The sequence below is a fragment of the Talpa occidentalis genome, unplaced genomic scaffold, assembly GCF_014898055.3.
Source record: "Talpa occidentalis isolate TD23 unplaced genomic scaffold, MPIMG_talOcc4v2.1 talOcc4.2, whole genome shotgun sequence".
Classification (NCBI taxonomy): Eukaryota; Metazoa; Chordata; class Mammalia; order Eulipotyphla; family Talpidae; genus Talpa; species Talpa occidentalis.
Genome location: NW_023602073.1, coordinates 24,949,071 through 24,971,966, shown reverse-complemented (window position 1 = coordinate 24,971,966; position 22,896 = coordinate 24,949,071). Strand labels below are relative to the sequence as shown.

At 41.6% G+C, this 22,896-nt stretch overlaps 1 protein-coding gene across 4 annotated transcripts in view; it reads left to right on the top strand.

Moving 5' to 3' along the window:
- PHACTR1 (phosphatase and actin regulator 1) overlaps positions 1-22,896 on the top strand; it is a 329,151-nt gene that overhangs the window by 210,313 nt on the left and 95,942 nt on the right. For 3 of the 4 annotated variants that reach the window (XM_054698439.1, XM_037519209.2, XM_054698438.1), the window contains exons 4-5: positions 10,074-10,241; positions 12,215-12,421. In XM_054698439.1, coding sequence (XP_054554414.1) covers positions 10,074-10,241; positions 12,215-12,421 — 375 coding nt within the window. The remainder of the gene's footprint in view (positions 1-10,073; positions 10,242-12,214; positions 12,422-22,896) is intronic. The other variant, XM_037519210.2, reaches the window with a different exon arrangement.

Sequence of the window (22,896 nt, the reverse complement as noted above, 5' to 3'; positions counted from 1 at the left end):
ACCCTCCAAGACTGAGAAGTGGCCAGAAAATAGATGTAAACCAGAAATGAAAGCTGAGATGAGACTAGAGACAGTGTTTCCCTGTGTGTGTAGGGAGAGGGCATGGGGAATGGTCCAAAAAGTGTCAAATAAGGGAAGGACTGAGCAGTGTCCCTTTGATTATATTATGCTAGTTGTACACTCTTATTACCTCTGCAGCCAATATGCAGTAAGCAGTGTGTAAGCTAAGATGCTTCTAGTATCAGGTAACAAAAATTTTAACTCAAGGGAGTGGAAGCAATAAGAAAATTTAGAACAATGACCTTTGTCTGTTTTGTTCTCTAAAGTACTCCAAATGCTTTGAACAGTGGTTTGTCTCTGGTCAGTACTTATTTAGTATTGAGTGCATGAATAAGTGGGTGCACCTCACATAATAAAGTCCAGGGTTGGTTTGATATACAGCTTGGCTAGAGAATACCACCCTTGGCTCAACCCCTCATGGCAACAAAATGGCTACAGTAGCTCCATCATCACATCCAGATGTAACATCCAGAGGAAAGAGGATGGGCTATCACTTCTTAGTATTTCTTTCTAAGAACACGAAAACCTGGAGTCAAGGACTCTCCAGAATTAATCAGTTCTCATTGACAAGAATTTTTGGATATAACCACAAGATAGGTTCTGTTTTTAACACATAAGCTGGAGCGTTGCATGTATAGTCAGCTCCCAAGAGCTGCTGCCTAGTAAGTAGGACATGGAAGATCCCACATGATCCCACCCTCTCCCACTGCCTATCCTGACCCCTATCTATGGAGTCAGAGTATCTTGGACATGACATCGCTGCCCTCCATACCCTTACTTCTGATGCTTGATCATCCCACACCTACATTGATCTTTGTAGTGAGAAGACAGGTCAGATTTTGAAAGGCTGGTAGCTAGTACAAAGGAAAGCTGCATCCTTAGAAAAATTTTCCTGATTTCACATTTTGCTCAGGACAGCTCTTTCCTGGGAACCCCAGGCCCTGGATTCTGGTTCTGGTTCTCTGTATAAGGTACAGTCAGCTTTTCATCTTCACCACTCTGCTTTTGATTTCAAGTGACACCAGTGTCCTAGGCTGCTCCAGCCAGCAAGGCTATGCTTTCCTTGAATCCCCACTCACTTCTCCCAATTCCCAGCCTGCTTGACTGAAGCCAGAGTCCTACCAACCAGGTGTGTTCCTGGTGGCTATGGGACCTGCCTCTTACTCTCCCTTTGCTTGTTCCCTGAGGACTCAGTTTGGACTTCCAGGCAATTGTGTACACAGAGTATGTGCTCGATAAATGTCAGCAGTGGTCTAGGCTTCTGGCCTGCACCGCTCCTCTCTCCTTACGCCCTGCCTCCCCTTCCAGTTCCCCTTCACCTAGACTAGACTCTCCCTCCTTCCACCCAGGAAAGCTGAGATTCCCCTGTGAGGCCTCAGGGCCTCTCCAAAGGTCATCTCCGCATGTGTGTGTCTGTATTGCTGTGCTCGGGCCTCCATGTTTCCTGGAGCACACTCACCTCCTCACCTCTAAAGACCGTCTTCAACACCATCTTTAAATGGACCATTCTTTGTGATGTGGACATTTTAACAACATTTAAACTTCCCAGTTTCATAAATAGGTTTACTTCTGCACACACATTAGGCCTGTTACTGCGATCATTTACCTCGACCATACCAGTAGAATTTTCAACAGTCTTGGAGTTGTTCTATCATCTCTGCTGGGCAGGACAGCCATCACTAGCCATGTGTGATTGTTAATATTTAAAATGTGGCCTATTTGACTGGGGAATAGCACTTCAGATTTTTTTTTCCTAATAATAACTAATTTTATTAGTTAAAAATAACTACAGGTGGTGAGGAGGCATTGCATTGGAGAGCTCAGTTAGAAGCAGAGCTGCTTAAATTTTGAAATGCCCAGCCCCTATCTCTTCCCTCTCCCAACTCTAGCCATCAAGATCCTTTTAAATCTTGGATTCCAGTCTTGGCTAGGCTACCATATTAACTATGAAAGGCTCCTTGCTCACTGAGGTTTGATTCTGTGAGATTCAACATCACGTGATATCACAGGCGAGAAACTGTGACATCTGTTCATTCTAGAGTCAGCTCCTGCCCCAGTTGCCTTTTTGATATCAAAATGCTAAAGAATGGCAAAATGGCAAATCCTCTGAGATATTACTCTTGGAGCCAGAGTCAATACTTGGGAAGAGTGGTTAGAGCACCACACTTCATCAGGATAGGTAGGGGAAGTAGGGAGGTAGCGCTGGACTGCTTCAGAGACTGGCAAACTGTACCCAGAACAGATGAAAGGAAAGCCTCAAGGAGACAGCTGCCATAACAGACACGATAAGGTGCTTGCAGTCAGGGAAGCAGCTGAGAATCCACTTGAGCAGTAGTCTGTTGACCATGAAGTCCATTAAAAGGCAATAAACTTTCATAAATCCTACAGGAAACAACTACAGGGAAATTCAACTGAAGCAGGCTACCCATTGTCACTGTCTTAGTCATTTTTGTGGTAGGGAATAATTGCAACTCTCATATTTAACACTTTAAGCAAGTGCCTCTGAACCAGGAGAAAACTATTAACATCAAAATAGACTTTAAATCTGAAACAGTAACAACAATAAAAAATCCAGATGATTCTCCTAGCACAGAAGCATGTGCCATTCATTTCATGTTTTGTTGGAAATCAGAGTACCACCGAATTGTTAAACTCTGAGATGTAAGTACAACTTGCACATATTTTCAATGTAGTAATTTCACATGGATCCTCTGAGTCACAAAGATGACCGTGTCAGACAGGAGGAAAGCATGTAGCTTCTGCAAAACTGTTCCTGGATAAACATTGATCAGAAGAATCCAAAGACTCTGGTTACAAGCAGATAAGAGATAAACTGGAAGATTCTCTAATTTGTGGATTCCAAAAATACAGGCTCCCTGATTCTACAGAATCCTGCAGTGACTGCCTCAGGACCTGCAGGTACGGAGGTACTTTTGCAGACTCATTCTCACTTACTCATTCACTCATTCATTCACTCACTCACTCATTCATTCACAATGATTCCTCACTGGAAAAGAAAATTCATAAGAGAGAGGAAGATATAAATTTTGGGTTTTGTAAGTAGGACTTTAACTCAAATCTCTTTAAATGCTCAAGAATCAAATCCATGAATTAGTAAATAAGCAGTGTTTAATAGGAATGTGTTGCTTTCTATGTATGTTTAAAATTCTACAAAATGTTTTATGTGGCTCCATTTAGTTCATTCATATCAACTCCCTGTACTCAGGCAAATTGAAGAAAATATCTCCAATGAAAGTTGACAAATGCCAAGGAGTCACTTCCAACTTCTTAGGTTTAAAGCTTTTTATCTTTCAGTGAAATCTACACATAAATAATTTCTTAGCTAACTGTCATTTTACTGACTATGAGAACAGTTAGTGACTTTGATTGCAATGATTTAAAACATTATTGGGATTATAAAGGCTTTTTCAAAGCTCTGTTTATTGTTGCTAAAATGACACCTTTGTGAGTTAAAAACAATGGCCATGCCCCTTAATGGAGATTTTTTAATATATATTCTAGTGGAAAAAGTACATCAATGTCAAAAGAAAAAAGACTTTGGATGAAGTCTGTGCCATGGCTCACTGCCATTAGAAACAGGGGAGGGATGCTTGTTGGGAAAGTTTTACCTTCAGCACTGGGGAGTAACTTGTCAGCCATTCTGTGGAGATGCCCATTTTGTTCAAAGAGCCTGTCTGAGAAGCTACAATGAGAACACAGAATCGGCTTAACAGTAGTGCTGGTATCAAAGGCAATAACCAATTATCAGGTGTTGCATTAGGCTTTTCTATCTGTAACCTAGGTGGTTTCACTTTTTATTCTGCTTTAATTACAACTATTGTGTTTGAATTTTCACAAGCAGACATATGTATTTGGATTACCAATACAGAAGCAGTTTAGCTGACATGCCTAATATTTTCAACTTAGAAATGTCACATGATGCTTCCCTTACATAATTATTTTCCTTTACAGTGAGAGCAAACTCTACCCACACTTTCCTGATGTTTTTTCTTGTTCTTCTCTGCTACCTGTCATAGCAGTAACAGAATTTGAGTTTTAACTATGACAAGTGCATGTCTTATTTAGAAAGAATTGCTATATTATTCTTTGGCATCTTTAAAGGTATTAAAATTTTAAAATAAGTCACTTTATTTTTGAAGATTTATTTATTTATGCATACAAGAACTGGGGTATAGGCCAGAGATGCGGGGGGCGGAGGGGTGAGAGGATTCACCAGAGACAGAGTGTGGAGCAGAACAGGCTGAAATACATGGCTGAGGGGAGCAGCGGGTGAGACAGGAGAGGTCTGCTGCTCCATGTGGGTCGGCTTCCTGGCTGGGGATCAAACTCATGCTGCAGTAGCTGGTGATAGCTTAATAGTGCTGAGATTCAACCCTCTGTGCCACCAGGGAGACCCAAAATAAGTCACTTTAAATGTTAGGGCACACATGCTCTTACCACACACTAGCTCAGCACCTATTACTTCTGTGACTTTGTGCAAGTTACTTAAATCATCTAGTATCTACTTGATACAATAAAGATAACTTTGGTACCAAGGTCATAGCTTTTTTTTTTTTTTTTTTTTTTGGGGGGCCTATAAATGGCCCTTCCCAAATTAGGGTTGGGCACTTTTCACTGTACCTGCTCTTCCTCTTCCCACCCAGCTCTCCTAAGAATGAGTTAGGGTACTCACCAACATACCTCCATTTGCTGAGATACTAGCCTCCCAGGACAGCTTGGTTATTACCACCATCTTTTCTATCCCCATTAATGGCTCCTTCAGTTTCTTTTTTACCTGAATTAGATAGAAACTCTTTCTTCCCTTGATCTCCAAATTATTAAGGGTTTGAAGGGTCTGTGTTAGCACTCTCTTCCCCTCTGGGTTTCTGAATCATTTGAGAGATAAGACTAATGGGGGGAAAAGTTGGGTATCATATTCCTTTGTTACTAATAAAGTCTGAAGGAAGCCATTGACACCCCTAATGACTCTGCTCATGCCCCTTCCCTGTGCCTGGACCTTGGGGCAGCCCACCCAGACGAAAGTCTGAGTCCATGTCTGCACTGGTCCATGGCAGTGAGGGAAGAAAGTTGGTACACCCCTGTGCTCACCATTTTCATAGGCTTATTCCACCAGTGGAGAAGCAGGGAATGGTATGTACAATATTTTAGCAATGAGTTACCCTAGAGAGAGTAAGAAGCCGAACTTAGGAAAGAGCTTCCTCAAGAAACCAGAACGGGGAGGACGAGGACTGGCTTACCCCCTCTAACAAAGCTCTTGTTTTCTCATTTTATTTAACAAAGCAGCATGCACTATTTTAAATTTTTACATAAATAAGCATCTTTATAAGAAAAAATTTGTGATCATTAAGCTCTACTTATGTCTTGCCAAATTCACTGTAGAACTTTGCCAACCCACATACCTATTTCATTTTGATGTGATTATAATCAGCATGTACATATTGTTCTCCAGTCCTGCTTTTATACTTGACATTATTGAAACACATTTTTATGTATCTGTGTCACCCACTTGGTCATTTCATTTGCATTTCTTACATTCCTAGCAAGGCTATGTATTTTCAAAGTGGCACCTAGGACTTGATTTTATTTATTTATACAAATATTCTTTATATTTGGAACAGTTATCCTTTTATTAGCTCTGTTTAGCTCGTAATTCCTCATGAAGCTGCTCTTTTCTTGTACTGAGGGCATAGCACTTTATTTCGCAAATTAAAAATACAAAAGTTTTATGAGTAAATCAGAACTACCCATCTGACTTTCCTCTTATACAACCTGAAGAAATAAATATGTGTTTATTCTAGTTTAAAAGCTTTATTTTAGTTTTTTGATTCATGTGAAAATTACTGCAGTGTGGCTCAGTGCACAGATGCGCTTCCATTCTTTAGGCTCCTTCAATGATTTTTAAATGAGGACATTTTTATCCAACTGGAAATATATCATTCATATCCTGGAAAATCAGACTCAGTGGTGAGCTTAAGTTTATATTGAAGTGTTTTTGGTTTTCAGAATTAAAAATTGATACGTTTTTAATCTTCAACTTCAAAGAATCAAGTACCCTGAGCTCTCTCAGAGCAAAATGTTTCCTTCCCAGGAAGAATAAAGCCAGCAGTTTCCAGGAAGCAGTCCTAGATCTAAGATTTTAATCTTTCTATACCTCATCATTTAAAACCCACAAAACTGAAAAAACAAATATAAAATTCAGAACACTGACTATACCAGGTCTGCATTCTATTCTCTACCAATTCTGTGGCCATTTTTACCTGTTAGACATCCTTGCCTCTGGCTCACATTTTGCCTTTCTTCTCCCTCCTACTTCTCCCTCCAGTCCCCCATGCTTCCTGACAAGTTCATATGTATGCTCCATGGTTGGACAATGCAACCGCTTTCTTGTCCTTGTGCTTTTAAATCAACCACCTGTGTTCTGTGTTAGCCACAAAAGAGCATTACCTGCCCTAAACCTTATCATGACAAGCCACTGTTGCTATTCCAGATTCTCTTGCCACTCTGATTCCTTACCTACAATCCACTGGTTCTCAAAGCGTACAACCTGACCAGCAAAAGAAGCTTCCATTAATAAAGAGCATGATAGACGTGCTCAGTCCTACCATAAACCTACTAGTCAGAAGCACTAGAAATGGCACCCAGAAATCTGCATTTTCAAATGCCCTCTTGGGTGTTGAAGGCCTGCTGAAGTCTGAGAATCACCTCCTCAACCCATCTGATCTCTGCTGTCTTCTCTCTTCTCCCTATTTACACTTCACTAATTCTGCTATGAAATATAACTGGAGTCATAGAGTGCTGTAGTGAAAATCATTTCATAAAATTATGTAATAAAACATCAAAATAAATTCAAATACTCAGGAAGCTCTTTCTCACCCATGAGAACAAGAGATATCCTTGATCTGGACAGATGAAGACACTAAGCATTCACAAGACTCATCTTAATCAGTACGGTACACTCTTCTTAGGAGGGAAAAGTTCTTCTAATAATTCTACTGAAAATAATGCTAGTAAAGATGCTGATAAATGGTGCTGGTAAGATGTAAAGACATGGAGAACCTATATAATCAAATTAATCAGCCTTGGAATTACCAAGCATTGGTAATTCCCAGCTAATGCCCTTGCTTAATGATGACTGTTTTTTTTTTATATGTGTTTGAAAATGTCATAATAATAAATGTTTTAAAGTAATAATTCCTTAACAGAGACAACAACATTCTATCTCCATATTATATGAATTCAAATCAGATGCCTTTCACTTTTGCCCACTACCAATCTTGATCAAAAATTATAAGAAATGATAGTAATAAGGAATGTGTTGTACATATTAAATGGTTTAATTTATTTCTGCTGGGTTTGTAGAGATAGATGAGAGAGAGGGAAGGGAGGCAGGGAGAAAAGAAGAGAGGGAGAGAGGGAGGGAAACAGGATATCATTGTTAATATTGAATAAATGAGCAAAAGTTAAGAAATGTGTGAGGTCTGTATATTGCTGCAGTGTGACTTGAAAAATTTTTAGAAATACGATTTCACAAGACCAGATATGGGTCACTAAATATTAACATATTAATACACATAAGGCTTGCTTATTGGACTCTCTCCTGAAGGAGTATTCTAATTGCAGAAAAGATTTTATGTAGAAAATGGCCAGCAGAGTTTTCTTCTTTTATAATAACAAAGGTGGGGCTTCCCTGGTGGCACAGGGGGTTAAGCACAGCACTGTGAAGTAATCGCAGCCTCTGCAGCAAAAGTTCAATCCACAGCCGGCCAGAGAGCTACCCACATGGTGCAGCAGGCCTCTCCTGTCTCACCTGCTGCTCCCCTCAGCAATGTATTTCAGTCAGTCTGCCTGTTCTGTTCCCCACTCTGTCTCTGGTGAATCCTTTCACCTCCCTGCATCTCTGGCCTGTGCCCAGCTTGTGTGTGCATAGATAAATAAATCTTTGGGGGAAAAAACCACTTTATAATAACAAAGGAAACCCCTCAGTGACCTACTATTGGGTGCTATCTAAATGTCTATTTATTCATCCAGTATGACCATTCAAATGATAATTATGCAAATTATAATGCTTATAAAAGTAAAAACAAAAAGATTACAACCATAGAAAATATGTACAGAGATAGACATTTTCTGTAAGGGAGGGGTATGGAATTATTGGTGTCGTTTCTTTTTTCTCCCAGTTTTATTTTTCAATGGAAATATAATTATGACAATGGAATTCTCATTTTCCTCTCTGAAGTGATTTGATCTTTTCGACTTATCAAAGGTACTTTTAATGTATAGGGAGCTAAATTTTTTGAGAGTTAATAAGTTTCAAGAGGAGTGACTAATATTGCTTCTTGGTTACTAGCAAAGCTGCCAGCAGAAGCCAGCTACCTTGCTGAAACCAAGATCCAAAGTGTGTCTAAAGTAATTCAGCTACAGTCGTTGCCTTCTCCCTAATGTTCTTCTGTGGTACTTTTAACTATTAAAATGTAGCAGTCATTTCATTGCATTTTTGCCCCAAAGAAGCAGAACTTGGCAACAGCTCTAAATCCCACCTCTTCTGGTTATCTTATCCAAGACTTTTATTGCACTGGGAACACCAAAAATCAAAGTGATTTCCTGGAGATATATTAACTGAATGACAGCTGCATTATTACTTCAACAACTGGGAGCTTTTAGCAGAGCTACTTCCCATAGCATCAGTTTGAACATGTTAAATTAAAGCATTAACACGCACACCCAAAGCCCTTCCCACTCTGTTTAACTATGTTCTTAGCATTGGCCCTAGAGTTTGAGCTGCTCCTCTGCTCTTATTAATGAGGACAATAATCATATTATTAATTACAAGTATAAAAACCACTACTCAGTGTGTAAAAGCCACTACTCAGTGTGTGAAAACATAACCAACAAAGTGAAAAGGAAAAAAGACACAATTTTCAGTGCTTTATATCCTTTGCTTCAGATGATTTTTTTTTTTGGTACCATTATATTTTTTCTATGTTCATAAAAGTTTCAGGTCAAATATCACATGTCCTTGAGCAGCATGCTGTCTAAAGCCTGGCAGCTTGTAGATCACTCTCTTGAACATACATTTCCTGGTGCCACTTCTAATTGCGGGGAAGGGAGGAGGCAGAGGCATCCTTTGCCACCACGTTTCATTGTGGTATAAAATTAAACCTTTGGAGGAATCTAGCGAAAATAAAGGATTATTTCATATCAGAGTAACCTTGTAATCGTTTCACTGCTTCATTTCTACAAGGAAATCTTTCTTTAGTTCTAAGGCAGGTAATTGCTTTCCTAGTTTTGGTATTTCTGACTAAGCATAACTTAGAGTCTTTCATCTGGATATTTTTTCCTCTAACAGCTTTCAGTCCTCTTTAAAAATTAATTTGACTTCAATGGCTAGTTATCTAGGACTCCCCTGAGCGAGGATGAAGTCACACAGGGGGAATTTTGATTTGAGAAATGGCCATTGTGTGTGAGCCTTTGATCCTCCACTGTGGTGTTAACTAGCTGCCCCTTGTTCTGCTAAGCTTTAAGTGAGATCAAAGTCTGCATCCGCACAAGGCGTGATCCTGGGTGGGCACGGGGAGAATTCTGGCAAGTCCCAGCATCCTTCAACTGGAGTTTGGTACCACGCTCCTGGTACTCTCTGAGTGATTTGAATCCCTTTCATCCTTAAAGTAGGAACTCCTAATCCTGGCTTCCAGCCTCTGAATCCTGCTTGCCAAACTTTCAAAAAATATGAAGAAAGTTAATTTAATTTACATTCAATGAAAAGTACATACAAAATGTGGTGATTATGGTTAGAAAGATGAAGATCTTTAGAAACTGATAGTTAGATTCCATCTCTAAAATGAATATAAATGCTAAAAGAAAAAGAAAACTATAGACTTTATACACTGACCTTGATAAAGACCATTCAACAACATCTAGCCTCCTTCAGCAGACTAGGACACCATCCCTGGAAGGCGGTGTGGTCTAACCCGCAGTCTCTTCTCCTCTGACAGATGGGGAGCTGTCCATATCGAATGACGATGACTCCTTGGAAAACGGGCCATCTCTGAGCTCCAGCCAGCTGTCTCTGCCTGCCCTGTCCGAAATGGAGCCAGTCCCAATGCCCAGGGATCCCTGCTCGTACGAGGTGCTCCAACCTTCAGACATCATGGATGGGACAGGTAATGCCCCGTCGTTACAGAACAGGTGCCAGCATGTGGCCTTCAGGACCTTTGGTCTGATTGGTCTTGAGGGTGCTATTTTGAAACACCCTGATCATAAGGACCTCCTGGAACTGATAATTAGGGTATGAAAACATTGTTCTGTATAATGGTTTAAAAAAATAGCTTGGAAGTTTAATAGCTTTAATCTCTTTAAAGAATATATGCTTTGTTTTTGTAATATTGATGTTTTTAAATGTCATTGTTTTGTTTTCTAATATTAATTTATGTTACATAAAGCAAAAGAATTCTATGCCTCTATATGATACTTACTCAGTTCTCCTACTCTAAAGACCCCTGGCATGCTCCTTAGTCCTGGTCCCAGTATACCAGTTAGTGGTGACAACAGTTTAACAAATTGTACTATATACTATATGAAATCAGTTAACGTGTTAATTGTCCATTAAATTGTGCATAGTGTACTGGTTAAATTGTATCTTGATGGTAGATACATCTCATAGCCATCTCCTTCTTCGGGCCAAAGCTCCTTGTGGAGCCAGCATTCATCCCTGAGGAGTCTGCAGAGTAGTCCCCATTGGCCTGTAGATGAGAATCTCCTGACAACCAGCAGGGAGTGGTCTTTATTGTTAGGATACCAGCCTAGAAGAAGAGACCTCTGGTAATACCTGAAGTCTGGGTTCCTTCTCCCCACCCTGTGCAAGAGCTCATGTGGGAGGATGGGAGAGATGGAGTTTCACACAAGCTCCCAAGCTTCACCCTGAGGCCTGCTCCATCTACGTGTCCAACACTAGTAATAATAGTGTCCCCTGAGATGGAGGAGACTGTGGTGCTCAGGAAGACAACCTGCAGGCTGTTGATGAACACAGCTGCCCAGATCAGAGAGAAATAGGGGAGAAGTCACTCAGAGGTGTTCTATGATGGGAAGGAGAACATGCAACCATTTCCCTCCCCCACCCGGCCCCCAAGCTGTTGAGATTTTTCTTCTACCAAAGCAGTAAATTGTGTTGTTTTTTTTTTTTTAAATCCAGTCTTCCTTGTGACATTGGAATCAGACACATTTGACTGTTCTAGTGAGTTTAATCCCAGCAACATCAGAGTTTTAGTCTGTCATCAGCAGGCTGCCAGCATGACAAGAGAGCCTGTGACAGAGCCTAACCAGAGCCAGCTGGTTCCCCTCCCCCAGGTGGGAGAAAAGGGGAGTCAGACTTAATTCAGAGCAAAGAGAAATGGAAAAAGCAAAGCAAGTGAGAGGAGAAAGAAAGGGAGAAGACACCACAGGCGTTGACCTGGAGCATCTTTCACCATCATCAGCACAGGTAGAGCCGAGGACAGGAAGGTGCCCTTAAAACTGCAGACACCCATGTGGAGGCTGCTGCCAGGGTCCCTGGAGCAGCCCTGGTGTGAGGGGCTGCCAGCCTGCTGTCAGCCTTCTTGGCTGTTTTTGTTCCCTGATGTCCCAGACCTGGGAGCAGGGACTCAGTAAAACCCAGCAGCCAAAATAAGCCTTCCAGCTCTACTCTCATCCTCCCCAGTAAAAGGAAGGCAGCCCGAGGAGAGCCCTGCTGTTCAGTGCTGGTTTGGTTAGAGGAGCCTTTCCTTCCTTCACTCACTATGCCTACTGTTTGTGGATTGCTACCTGGGGCCCATGAGTCACATGCGAGAGCCCCCAAGACTCTGCCATGTAGATGCTGAGACTGAAGCTCCAAAGCTTTGGGGTGGTTTTTTTTAGAAAATTCCCTCTTCCTTTTTCTCACTTTCACTCTTCCATGGCCCTCTCTCTCTGCCCCTGCTGTGCCCCTCACCCTCCACTTTATTGGATTTCTGCTGTCCCCTCTTTAACATGAATGTGACAACCTGGAGCAGTCAGCGCTGTGCTGTGTGGCTAACCCTCATTTCTGTCCTGTGTCCCCACCAGCCCCACCTGCATTACGTTTGTGTAATGTCTCCTGTGTGTCATGTGGTTGTCCCCTCAGTGTCTGAAGAGAGTCCCTCTGCCAGTGAGTCTGGAGTCCTCCTGTCCCAAGATCCTTCAGCCAAACCAGTCCTGCTACTGCCCCCCAAAAAACCTGCTGCTTTCCCTGGAGACCATGAGGAGACCCCAGTGAAGCAGCTGTCCCTTCTCAAGCAACCCCCCGCCCTGCCTCCCAAACCCACTGCCAGGATTGCCAACCACTTAACAGGTGAGTCAAGATGTCTTCTGGGGGCGGGCGGCCCTGCCTTCCCTTCAAGGGAAGAGAGCTTCTTGCTCTCTTTTTCTTTTTCTTTTATCTGAGGCTGGATGTAGCTCTTTGGTGAGGGTGTTCTGTGGGATATCAGGGTGTTTCTGTTTGTGTCTTGGGACAGGCAGTTGTGATGTGGGTGTATGTGTTTGTGTTAAGAAGCTTTCAATATGCACCTCCAGTCACCTGCCAAGAGCTTTCAGTTGTGCGTATCTGTAAATAAGTACATGGTATTTATGTGACTAATTCCTGATTTCTTGCCATCTTTGCGAATTAGATTCAACATCAAAATCTTTGCCAAGAGGAAGAGTAGCACCTTGTTCCTTTCCCAATGAGTTTGTCAAAGCTTTAAATTTTCTGTCTGTAAATTATTGATCTGAAGCCCAGCATATTTCTTTTGTTAAAATTTATTTCTGTGCTATCTATTCTTCTAGGGGAAAAAAAAAAAAAAAAAACGCAAAAGACAATAATCTGCAAAGGATTGTGGGAAATACTTTTTTTTTTTAATTTATTTTGTTCATTTATTTGTTTTGTTTATTTATTTATACAAGCACTGGGTACAGTCAGAAGCGCGGGAGGGTGAGAGAATTCACCAGAGCCAGAGCGGGGAGCAGAGCAGGCAGAAGGACCGAAGGACACTGCTGAGGGGAGCAGCGGGCGGCAGGAGAGGTCTGCGCACCATGTGGGACCCTCCTCCGGTGGCCGGGGAGCAGCCGGGGATCGAACCAGCGCTGCAGAGGCTGTGGGCAGCATCGCAACCCAGCGCTCAACCGCTGCGCCACCGGGGAGACCCTGTGGGAAATACTTTTAAAAGAACAGAATGCTTAGGAATGTCAGGAATTTTTTCCTGAAATGGTTTTTATATTTTTTCTTTTTTTTAAAGATTTATTTATTTATGCATAGAAGAACTGGGGTGTAGGTCAGAGGTGTGGGGTATAAGAGGATTCACCAGAGAAGAGCAGGGAACAGAACAGGCAGATCTACTGAAATACACTAATGAGGGGAGCAGTGGGAGAGACAGGAGAGGTCTGCTGCGCCATGTGGGTAACCCCCTGGCTGGCTGGGGATCAGGGATTGAACTTGTGCTGCAGTGGCTGGAGATAGCTTGATAGTGCTGTGTCTTTAACCTCTGTGCCACCAGGGAGGCCCAGTTTTTATATTTTTGAAGTGTTGTTTAACAAAGACACATGGCTATTAAATCAGGCATCTCTGACTCTGCACTTCAATGCAGTTAGCACCTCTTGTGATTTAAGACTGTAATATCATCAGAGGCTAGAGATGTCAGAGGTGCTTTCTCCTGCCTTGATGACAATCCCAACCTGAGACTGATTGATTGCCTTTCTTACAATAGATTTGCTATTTTTAGAAGTACTTTCTGATTGATCTCTGTATATTTTTTATAAGCTGTAATGGGGGTAGAAGGAGAAAAAGAAGAATATTTTCTGTTGTATAGTAGAAAAGTGAGGGTCAAGAAAAATGAATGACTGCCCCGGGGGCGCTGGAAGGAATTCTTTTGTAGCACCACAATGTGGTTGTGTTTCTCAAGACCTAGTTCAGTGAATATTGTTTCCATGACAGCGGGATGTGTCTCACTTGGTGTTGAGTTTTACTGAAGTCCAACTTAAACATAGACTTGTGTGAAACTGCCCTGTGAGTGTGTACATCCATCGAAGACAGTATTTGTGGTTTAAAAGAGCAAATTTCCATCTAAAGGAACCATTAAACACATGAGTAATACTTTAGTTCAGTGCCTCAAAGTTTAAATGCATAGAAAACTCCAAAGGAAAAAAGCCGATGTGAGCTTCCCTGAGAGATAACCAGTGTTCATCTAGTTAACTAATAAAAGTCAAATACTCCTGTTACAGTGTGTCCTCACTTAATGTTATTGCTACATTCTTGAAAACCATGATTTTCAGCATAACAATAAGAAACCATTTCACCATAGGCTAGTTGATAGAAGCAAGAGTTACATTTTCCCTGCACTGTATCTCTGGTCACAGGAACATCACCATTACTTCTCAGCGAAAAGATAAAGTCATGCCATTTGCAACAACCTGGATGGAGCTAGAAGGGATTATGCTAAGTGAAATAAGTCAGAAGAAAAATGGTAAATATTGGATGGTTTCATTTGTGTGCAGTATATAGAGGAGCCAAACAGTCAGGAAAGAGACAAAACTTGAAAACTGACCATAGATCTGAGGCTAAAGCAGGGGTGGGGGAGGCAGAGGGGTCAAAACAAGGAAGGGATGAGCACAAGGGACTGTGGTGATGGATCAGGGTGCTGTGACGGTAACAGAAATACAGAGACCAGACCAGAGGGAGAACTCGAATGTAAGGAACAACAGTGTAAGGAAACAAATATAAAAATTTAAAATTAAACAGGCCCCAATTGATCTTTTTTCTCATCAATGTTACAGCAAATGGACGTTGAACAAACCAACCTTATCTGAGGATCAGCTGCACATATTCTTTTATCACCTGCTTTGTGCACTCGGTGATACTTTATGAACTGTCTCTCATGTTAGTGAATAGCCCACAGTGTAATTTGTGAGCTGTGCTGGGTACATATCAGGACTCACTTGACTGTCCCCTTATAGGGTTTCCACCTTTTCTACTGTACAAAAGCACAACAGTGAACATCTTCAGTAGCACGTGTCTCCCTTCACAAGCATCTCTGAGTTTTCCCTAATTTATTTCTAAAGTTAGAATTGCTAATACTAACCCTAGAAATAAATGGCATCCCTTTTTTTGTTTAGAAATAAATGGTGCCCTTTTAAGAACTATATACCTTGTACAGCTTTGATGCCAAATTTCCCTTGAAAAAGATTAACTATCACAAAATAAACTCCTCTGGGCAGTACTTTTTATCCAGTATGGTTACTGTAAGCAGAATATCATGCTTGGTAACAAAGTGAACACAAGTGTATGATTGCAGATGGATATACACATAATGAAGTAGCAAAATTGCTACTGTGAGGAGCAATAAATGTCATTCAGTGCATTCTGAGAAAGGGTTACTGAGACAGCCAAAGGTGTGCTGACCCTTAAAGCATGCAGGGCATTTATAAATGAGAAGAAAAGAGAATTCTGGTTAGAAAACCCTGGACACAGGCTCAAAATTACCAAGGTCTCTGGCCAGTGATGGGATGGCTGAGCTGGGATGGAGGGCCCATCTCAGAGGGTACTTGGAGGAGAAAAGCCTCATTAGGTAAGGCATATGAGGGTGTAGATTTCCTTCCAGTGGAAGCCTTTGGAAGTTTTCAGCAGAAGAGTGGTAGGATGAAAACTAGTCTTCAGAAATATTTTCCTAATTTGCTGTAAAGAATGAGAGGAGAGTGGAGAGGATTGAAAGCTATCAGAGAAGTCACCAGCATCATGTCCTTGCCTCCTCTCCAGAAATACTAGTTGGGTTAAATTGGATGGTGTGAGCCAAGGAGACTGTTTCAGAGGCCATTGCAGTTGTGGAAATAGAGCTAATGAGCATCTGGCTGATAGTGGTGGGAAAAGAGGGAACAGATCAGTAGAGATGCTTAAAGAAGTAACAACATCTCTCAACTAACAATACCCTTTAATTTACCTAGAAGGCTCACTTGAGCTTCAGCTGTAGACCCTGAATATGGGTGGCCTAGGATCCACAAGACTCTTGACATGTGAGAGACTAAAGATACTGAAATTAATTCAATCTCTCTGGTTTCCCTAGTCCTCTCCCAAAGAGAGTGGATTTAATCTGGTATCTGTCATCCTCGTCTTCATTTAGTTGGCTCCAATGGATAAAAATACACAAAAGCTAATAATCCGTACTTGTTATAAAAATATTGTACCACTTAAATTTGATGAAGACTAGACAGGTGGCGGTGTCTCAGGGCTGCAGGTCTGGTGCAATCCTTTTGGGTTTAAACTCAATTAGACTTGCTCAGTTTTGTAAGTGAGCAATCAGTCATAATGAATCTGCATCACCGTGAGGCAGCTACATTAACTCTGTTCTGCTACTAATTTCTCTAGAGACATCTGGAGCATGTCAGAAGGAATTAATAAACTAAGAATTCTAGAATTCTAAATTGAGACTTAAGAATTTTTAGCATGTTCTCAACGTCTGTTGTTCTGTTGACAATTTTGAAAGGAAACACAGGACAATTTAAAAGATCCCAAGCAATGATTAATAGAAAGTGACCATCGTTAATAGTCTGGTAGGATGTTGGCGGTAACATGAGCCTGAACTGGGGCTATATGCAGGTAAACAAACAGGGGAAAACGTGCAGAAATATCTCTATTTTGGTGTTTTCCGCTTTATCAGGAAACCCATAATTAACTTGGAGACTATTTGTTTTGTAAATGTTTTCTGTTCTTCAGTCAGGTAGAGAGAAGCTCTTAGTCTCCCAGACTGTCTTTCTCTTCCTATCACCATCCTCTTCCAACCCCTTCAACATCATCACACAGTGGCATATAAGGCAGGGTCCGAAGTCACTGGGTCTCGGATTCACTTCCACTCCAGAAGTCTAGCACCCAGCAGTGGGCATTATGAGTATGATCTGAGATGACTGATTCTCATAGTACATCCTTCTTTGAGTGATGGCTGACTCCAGAGAAAAACAGTAATTGAGGCAAAAGCCCCTGTCTCTTACCTTTCTAACTCTTCATCAACCACCTCTCCAGCTATCCAGGCTCTAGAAGTCAAATATCAAATGCTGCATGACTAATCCATTCCTTTTACATAGAGCAGTTGTAATACAGACCCCATAAGTGCCATTCAAATGAAGGATAACCAACATATGTAGTAGCTGGATTTCACAATCTGACTTTTACCCTTGGGTAATAAGGGCAGCTGCTGGTTTCTGAGACTTTAAGATATAGCATTGAGTCCTTTGTGGTAGATACTGTTATCATTATTCTCTCCTTTTATAAAAGAGGAAAATGAAACTCAAGAAATTGAAGATTTGGTCATGGTTACATAACTTATAAATGCCAGTGATGGGCTCAACCTATTTTGTTTTGTTCCAGAGTCCTCACTTATAATCATTATTTAATTCCATCTCCAATATACCTATTCTTAAATTCAAAGCAACAGAATTATTAACTTTCTTTTTTTTTAAAGATTTATTTATTTATGCATACAAGAACTGGGGTACAGGCCAGAGGTGCGGGGGTGAAAGGATTCACCAGAGACAGAGTGGGGAGCAGAACAGGCAGATCTACTGAAATACACTGCTGAGGGGAGCAGCGGGTGAGACAGGAGAGGTCTGCTGCACTATGTGGGTAGCTCCCTGGCCAGTGATCGAACTCGAGCCACAGTGGCTACAGATAGCTTCATAGGGTGCGTCTTAACCCCTTGCACCACCAAGAAGGCCCTTATTAACTTTCTTTAAGGGTGGCTTTTTTTTTAACTTTGTATCTTTTAATGTTTAAGAAATTAGAGAAGCTGCTTCTCCATTTATATAACTCAAAGACAAAATTATCCAGTCTTCCAAAAATAAGTAATGTTTTCAAGGCTCTCGATGATAAAGAGGAGGACCTGAGCACATTTGGGTTGGATTTCAAAGAACATTCCAGAAGGAGAAAATCTGTAATCAAAAATGAGGTAAATCATATAGGAAGCATTTGACCACAGTTAGGTACTGATAAACTCAACAAAAAGGGAAACGCTTGCTGATCCTTCCAAACAAGTTCTTGTGCTAATGTGAACCTGCCCAAGCTTATTTGCACCTATCTTTAGAACCTAAAATACAAGGAAACTTACTGTATTATCAGAACTTAGTTGATTGCTAGTTTCAGCTTTCTGAAGTATTTGCAACTGCAAATTTACCTGACAAATGGCATCCATGCCCCATGGTATTTTTCAGCTCCAGCACGTGTCTAATGAGACTCTTCTATCCAGTGTTTGTCAAGACAAAACCAATATTCCTATTTATAGCTGTCTTTCTAGTTTTGTGGACACCATCCCTGTTCTATAATTTTATTATGTCTCTCTTTTGATGTCTGATTTGGTCCTCATTCTCCCCAACCTTCCCCCTCATCCACCGCCTCCTTATTTTCCTTTTTCAATCTCCTCTGTCACCCTGTGAATCATTTCACTACATTTGCCTCTGGCCCTGCCTTCCCTCCCAATATTCTCCTCTGACCATGCAAGAAAACTGAAGATTAGACAGCTAATGACCTCAGACCTTATCTGTCACTTTAAGTGGAAAAAATGAATTGTAACCCAGACACTTTAAGAGAGTCAAGGTTTACATTCTCTTGATAACTGGAACCTTGAAAGGAGAATTTCCTGAATTGATTCCTTATACTTATTTCACCATATTTTTGAGCCCTAATTTTCTTTTTCTTTTTTTTTTTTTTTTTGTTTTTGTTTTTGTTTTGTGGGACCCTTGCTGGCAGTTGGGGAATGAACCAGCGCTGCAGAGGCTGCAGGCAGTGTCACAGCCCAGCGCTTAACAGCTGCCCCACCAGGGGAGGCCCAGCCCTAATTTTCTTTACTTGAAATATGAAAATTCTTAGTATATGTAAGGAATGTTGATTAAAACATATTTTTGTGGTTTATACATATATTTTTATTTTTTTATTTTAACATTTATCATTTTTTACATTTTTTAGACAATATTTGCTTCTCCCACCCCCTCAGATTGAGTCCCCATAGAATCTCCTTCCCCGTGCACCATCACCTCAGTCCCCTGTGCTCCTCCCTCCCTCCCTCTTATCCCTCTCCCTCCTCCTCCCCTGCAGGATGTCTCTGCTTTATAATTGTCTGTTTTTGCTTTGTTGTGTGATTAAAACATTTTTAAAAGGGTGCTTTCTGCTCTGACCTCTATTATCAGGGCTAAGAATGTAGCAAAACATCTTTCTCATTTTTGTTAATTTTTTTGTTAGATTAGAGGTTTAATTCAATTTGCTCTTATTTTTTCTTATTGTAGCTAAAACATAAAATGTTATATCTTAACCATTTCTCAGTATACAGCCTAGTCATGTTAAGTCTAGTCATATTTTATACATTGTATATTCTAACAGTCTCCATCTTGCAAAAGTGAAACTCCATAACCATTAAAATACAACCCCTTTTTCTTTCATGCCCCTTTAACCCCTACCATTCTGCTTGTTGTATCTGTGATTTTGACTCCTAAGGGGTCTCATGTAAGTGGAATCATACAGTATTTTTTTTTCCCCCTTCATTATTGCTCTCATTCTGAGAATACCATAACTACACATTTTGCTCTCTGTGCATAAAAGGAATACAGACATGCAGTGATCAATTACCAACAGACTGAAAAAAGGTATCATGATTAGTGATTGAACAGTATGTGCAGCTGTTTGTCTTTGTCACTGACTGAATTCTCTTTGTACACTGTCTTCCAGGGCCCATCAGATTGTTAGCAAGTATGAAGAGTCCTCCCTTTCTAAGACTGAATGCACTTGTTTTGAGCATCCATTATGGGCCCTGCCAGCTCTGTGTAATTTACAGTGAGAGCTCCCTAGTCAACTGTAGGACTGGCAGGCAGTTACAAGCCACGGAAAAATGTTTCATATGGAGATGTAGAAATAGGGTTCTTAAGACATTCAAATGGTAGAAGACCAACTCTTCTGGAAGAACCAGAAAAGCTACATAAAAGTGGGTGTTTTCAAGATAGGCCTCAATAAAGACCAGTCAAGTTTTAACAGGAACTTTTTGTTAAAAGAGAAGTAGGGCCTCCCTGGTGGCGCAAAATAACTCTTCTCACACTTCTTTAAGTTTAATTTATCTGGGGCTTCCCTGGTGGCGCAAGGGATTAAGATGAAACACTATGAAGCAATCCACAGCCACTGCAGCACGGGTTCGATTCCCTCCCGGCCAGAGAGTAACCCACATGGCAAGGCAGACCTCTCCTGTCTTGCCTGCTGCTCCCCTCAGCAGTGTGTTTCAGTCAATCTGCCTCTTCTGTTACCTACTGTCTCTGGTGGATCCTCTCACCCTCCCCCCTGCATCTCTGGCCTGTGCCCCAGTATGCATAAATAAATAAATCTTGAAGAAAAAAAAAAAAGAGAGAAGCAGCATCCAGAGACGCATGAGTACAAGGCCTGACATGTTCATGTGATAGCACAGAGCCTGGCCCGCAGGGATTAAGACTCCTCTAGCAAAGTAGTAGAAGCTCAGATCAGAAGAGGGTTGAAGAGAACTGGAGAGCTATGGGTGCCATGGGCATCTTGCATGACTTTAGCAGGGTTTACTAACATCCAACCAAGTCCTCGATGTTCTTTGGAGAACATGGGCAATAATGCTATTGGAATGATCTCCACTAGATGTATAAATAACAAGGGATTGTCAGCATCAACCCACAGTTGCAAAGGACTCCAAGCTGTTGCCCTGTTTCTTCCTTTTGGACATTTTAAAATTGTCTCAGGTGTAAGTTTCTTGAGAGCAGAGACTTAGTCTACATTGTTCCCTGCTATGTCCTGAGCTAGTGCTACATCAGAACAGGCGGTCCTGTTAGGGTAAGAAGCCTCTGCTTCTGACAGGCACCAGTAGTTGCTCTGAGTTCATCGCAGGGTGCATGCTTCTTTAGAAGATGTGCAGATTTTTTTGAGTACTTTGAGTGCAGATTGTTTTGAACAAGGTCTTTGAGTGCTGCCATAAAGAAAACCCCATTCTTGTGTGTTCCATGGTATCTGAAGGAAGCTGGATAGCCTAGATGGAAAAGCAGCCCCTTGTAGGAACAGCAGTTTGAACACACTAATCACCCATCAGTTAGGTCGTGGTCTGGCCTTAGGCTTCAGGGAGTACACTGGTCAGGAGAAATGGGGAACCCCCTGTAGACACTAACTACAGATGGTTAGACTAGCCACTGCCATTTACAAATGCAAGAAATCTGAGTTTGACTTCCAACAATGGATAATGATAGTGCGTCAGAGAGATGTGAGGTGGGAGAGGAACTGCAGTCATCCTGATTTTTCTTTTAAAATGTATAGGTTCTAGCTTGAACTTTTTGAACCTTTGTCACTGTGAACGCCCTACCTTTTAATAGTTTCATATGCTCTACATAGCATTTCATTTTATAAGCCCTGAAGTGATTACTTTCCAACTCCATAGATATATCCCCTGCTGCTAGAGTGCTGAGATCAGATGAGCTTGTTGTGCTTGCCTTTGTGACTTTGATCTTGATTCAATGCCTTCTTGGATGCTGTCTGGATATCCACACACAGCAGTCCTCCCTGGTGGCCCTGTGGGACCATCCTCCTTTCAATTGTCACCCCTGTCCCTTCTCACCTTCCCTGATCCCTGCTTGCAGAAGGCACAATTCAGCATCTCAGATAGCAAGTGCCCTTCCTCCCTCTCTCTGGGAGCCACAGAAATATCCCATTACTACAAAAAGAAACAAGATGATACATTTTTATGTTGGCAATTAATAATTTCTAACAAAACACTGATCTTATCAGTTGCTGTTTGTCCTCATGATTACAGGGATTTCAATCGTTTTGACTCTTTGATAGCAAAATCCTGACAATGAAAAACATGAAATTTTATGTTTAAAACATCTAATTTCATGTTTGCCCTGCAGTGGTGACATACCTAGTGACCTGGCGAGCTGCTGACGGTCCCCTGCTCCCTGCCCAGCATCTCCATCCCAGCAGGCATGTTCCTTCCTAGTTGTCCTTCCCAAGTGGTCCCATATTAAAAACAAAAGTGTTTCTTTGTGGAAATTGAGTCTGAAACAAGTCCAGTTGCTGGTGCTGTTGGTGCATGTGCTACAGTGTTGCTCAGTTTTAGGATTCTGGAAGATCTCAAAACACATTCCTGCCAAACAGGAGCTATTTGCAGCGGTTTCCATGTGCTGGCATAGCTAGGGAGAACAATCCAGGTTTGGGGCATGTAACACAACTTCTTTGTTACCCTTGCTTCCCTCCACACCATCCCTCTCACCACAAGGGGTCAGGCAGCACAGTTTCCCTGTGTAGGCTTTTTTTTTTTAGAGAGATTTATTTATTTATGCATACAAGAGCTGGGGTACAGGCCAGAGGTGTGGGGAGAGATGATTCACCAGATACAGAGTGGGGAACAGAACAGACAGACTGAAGTACACTGCTGAGAGGAGCAGCAGGCAAGTCAGGAGAGGTCTGCTGCGCCATGTGGGTAGCTCCCTGGCTGCCCGGGGATCGAACTCGTGCTGCAGTGGCTGCAGACAGCTTCATAGGTTGTGTCTTAACCCCTTGCACCACCAGGGAGGCTTTTAACCAGGGGAAAAAATGCCCACCTGCGTGGAATGGCCCGAGGGAACTGAGCTCCTTTCCTGCTGCCTGGGGAAATCAGACACAGTAGGTTAGTGATACTGCACTCTATTTTTTTTATTGAGGCAACATAGGTTTACAACACTATGCATGATTTAGCAGTGGTGGGGGTCCTACCTCCTCCTATGTATGTTACCACATCTCCCCCACCACCAAGGCATCCATACTCTTTCACCATTGTCCACTGG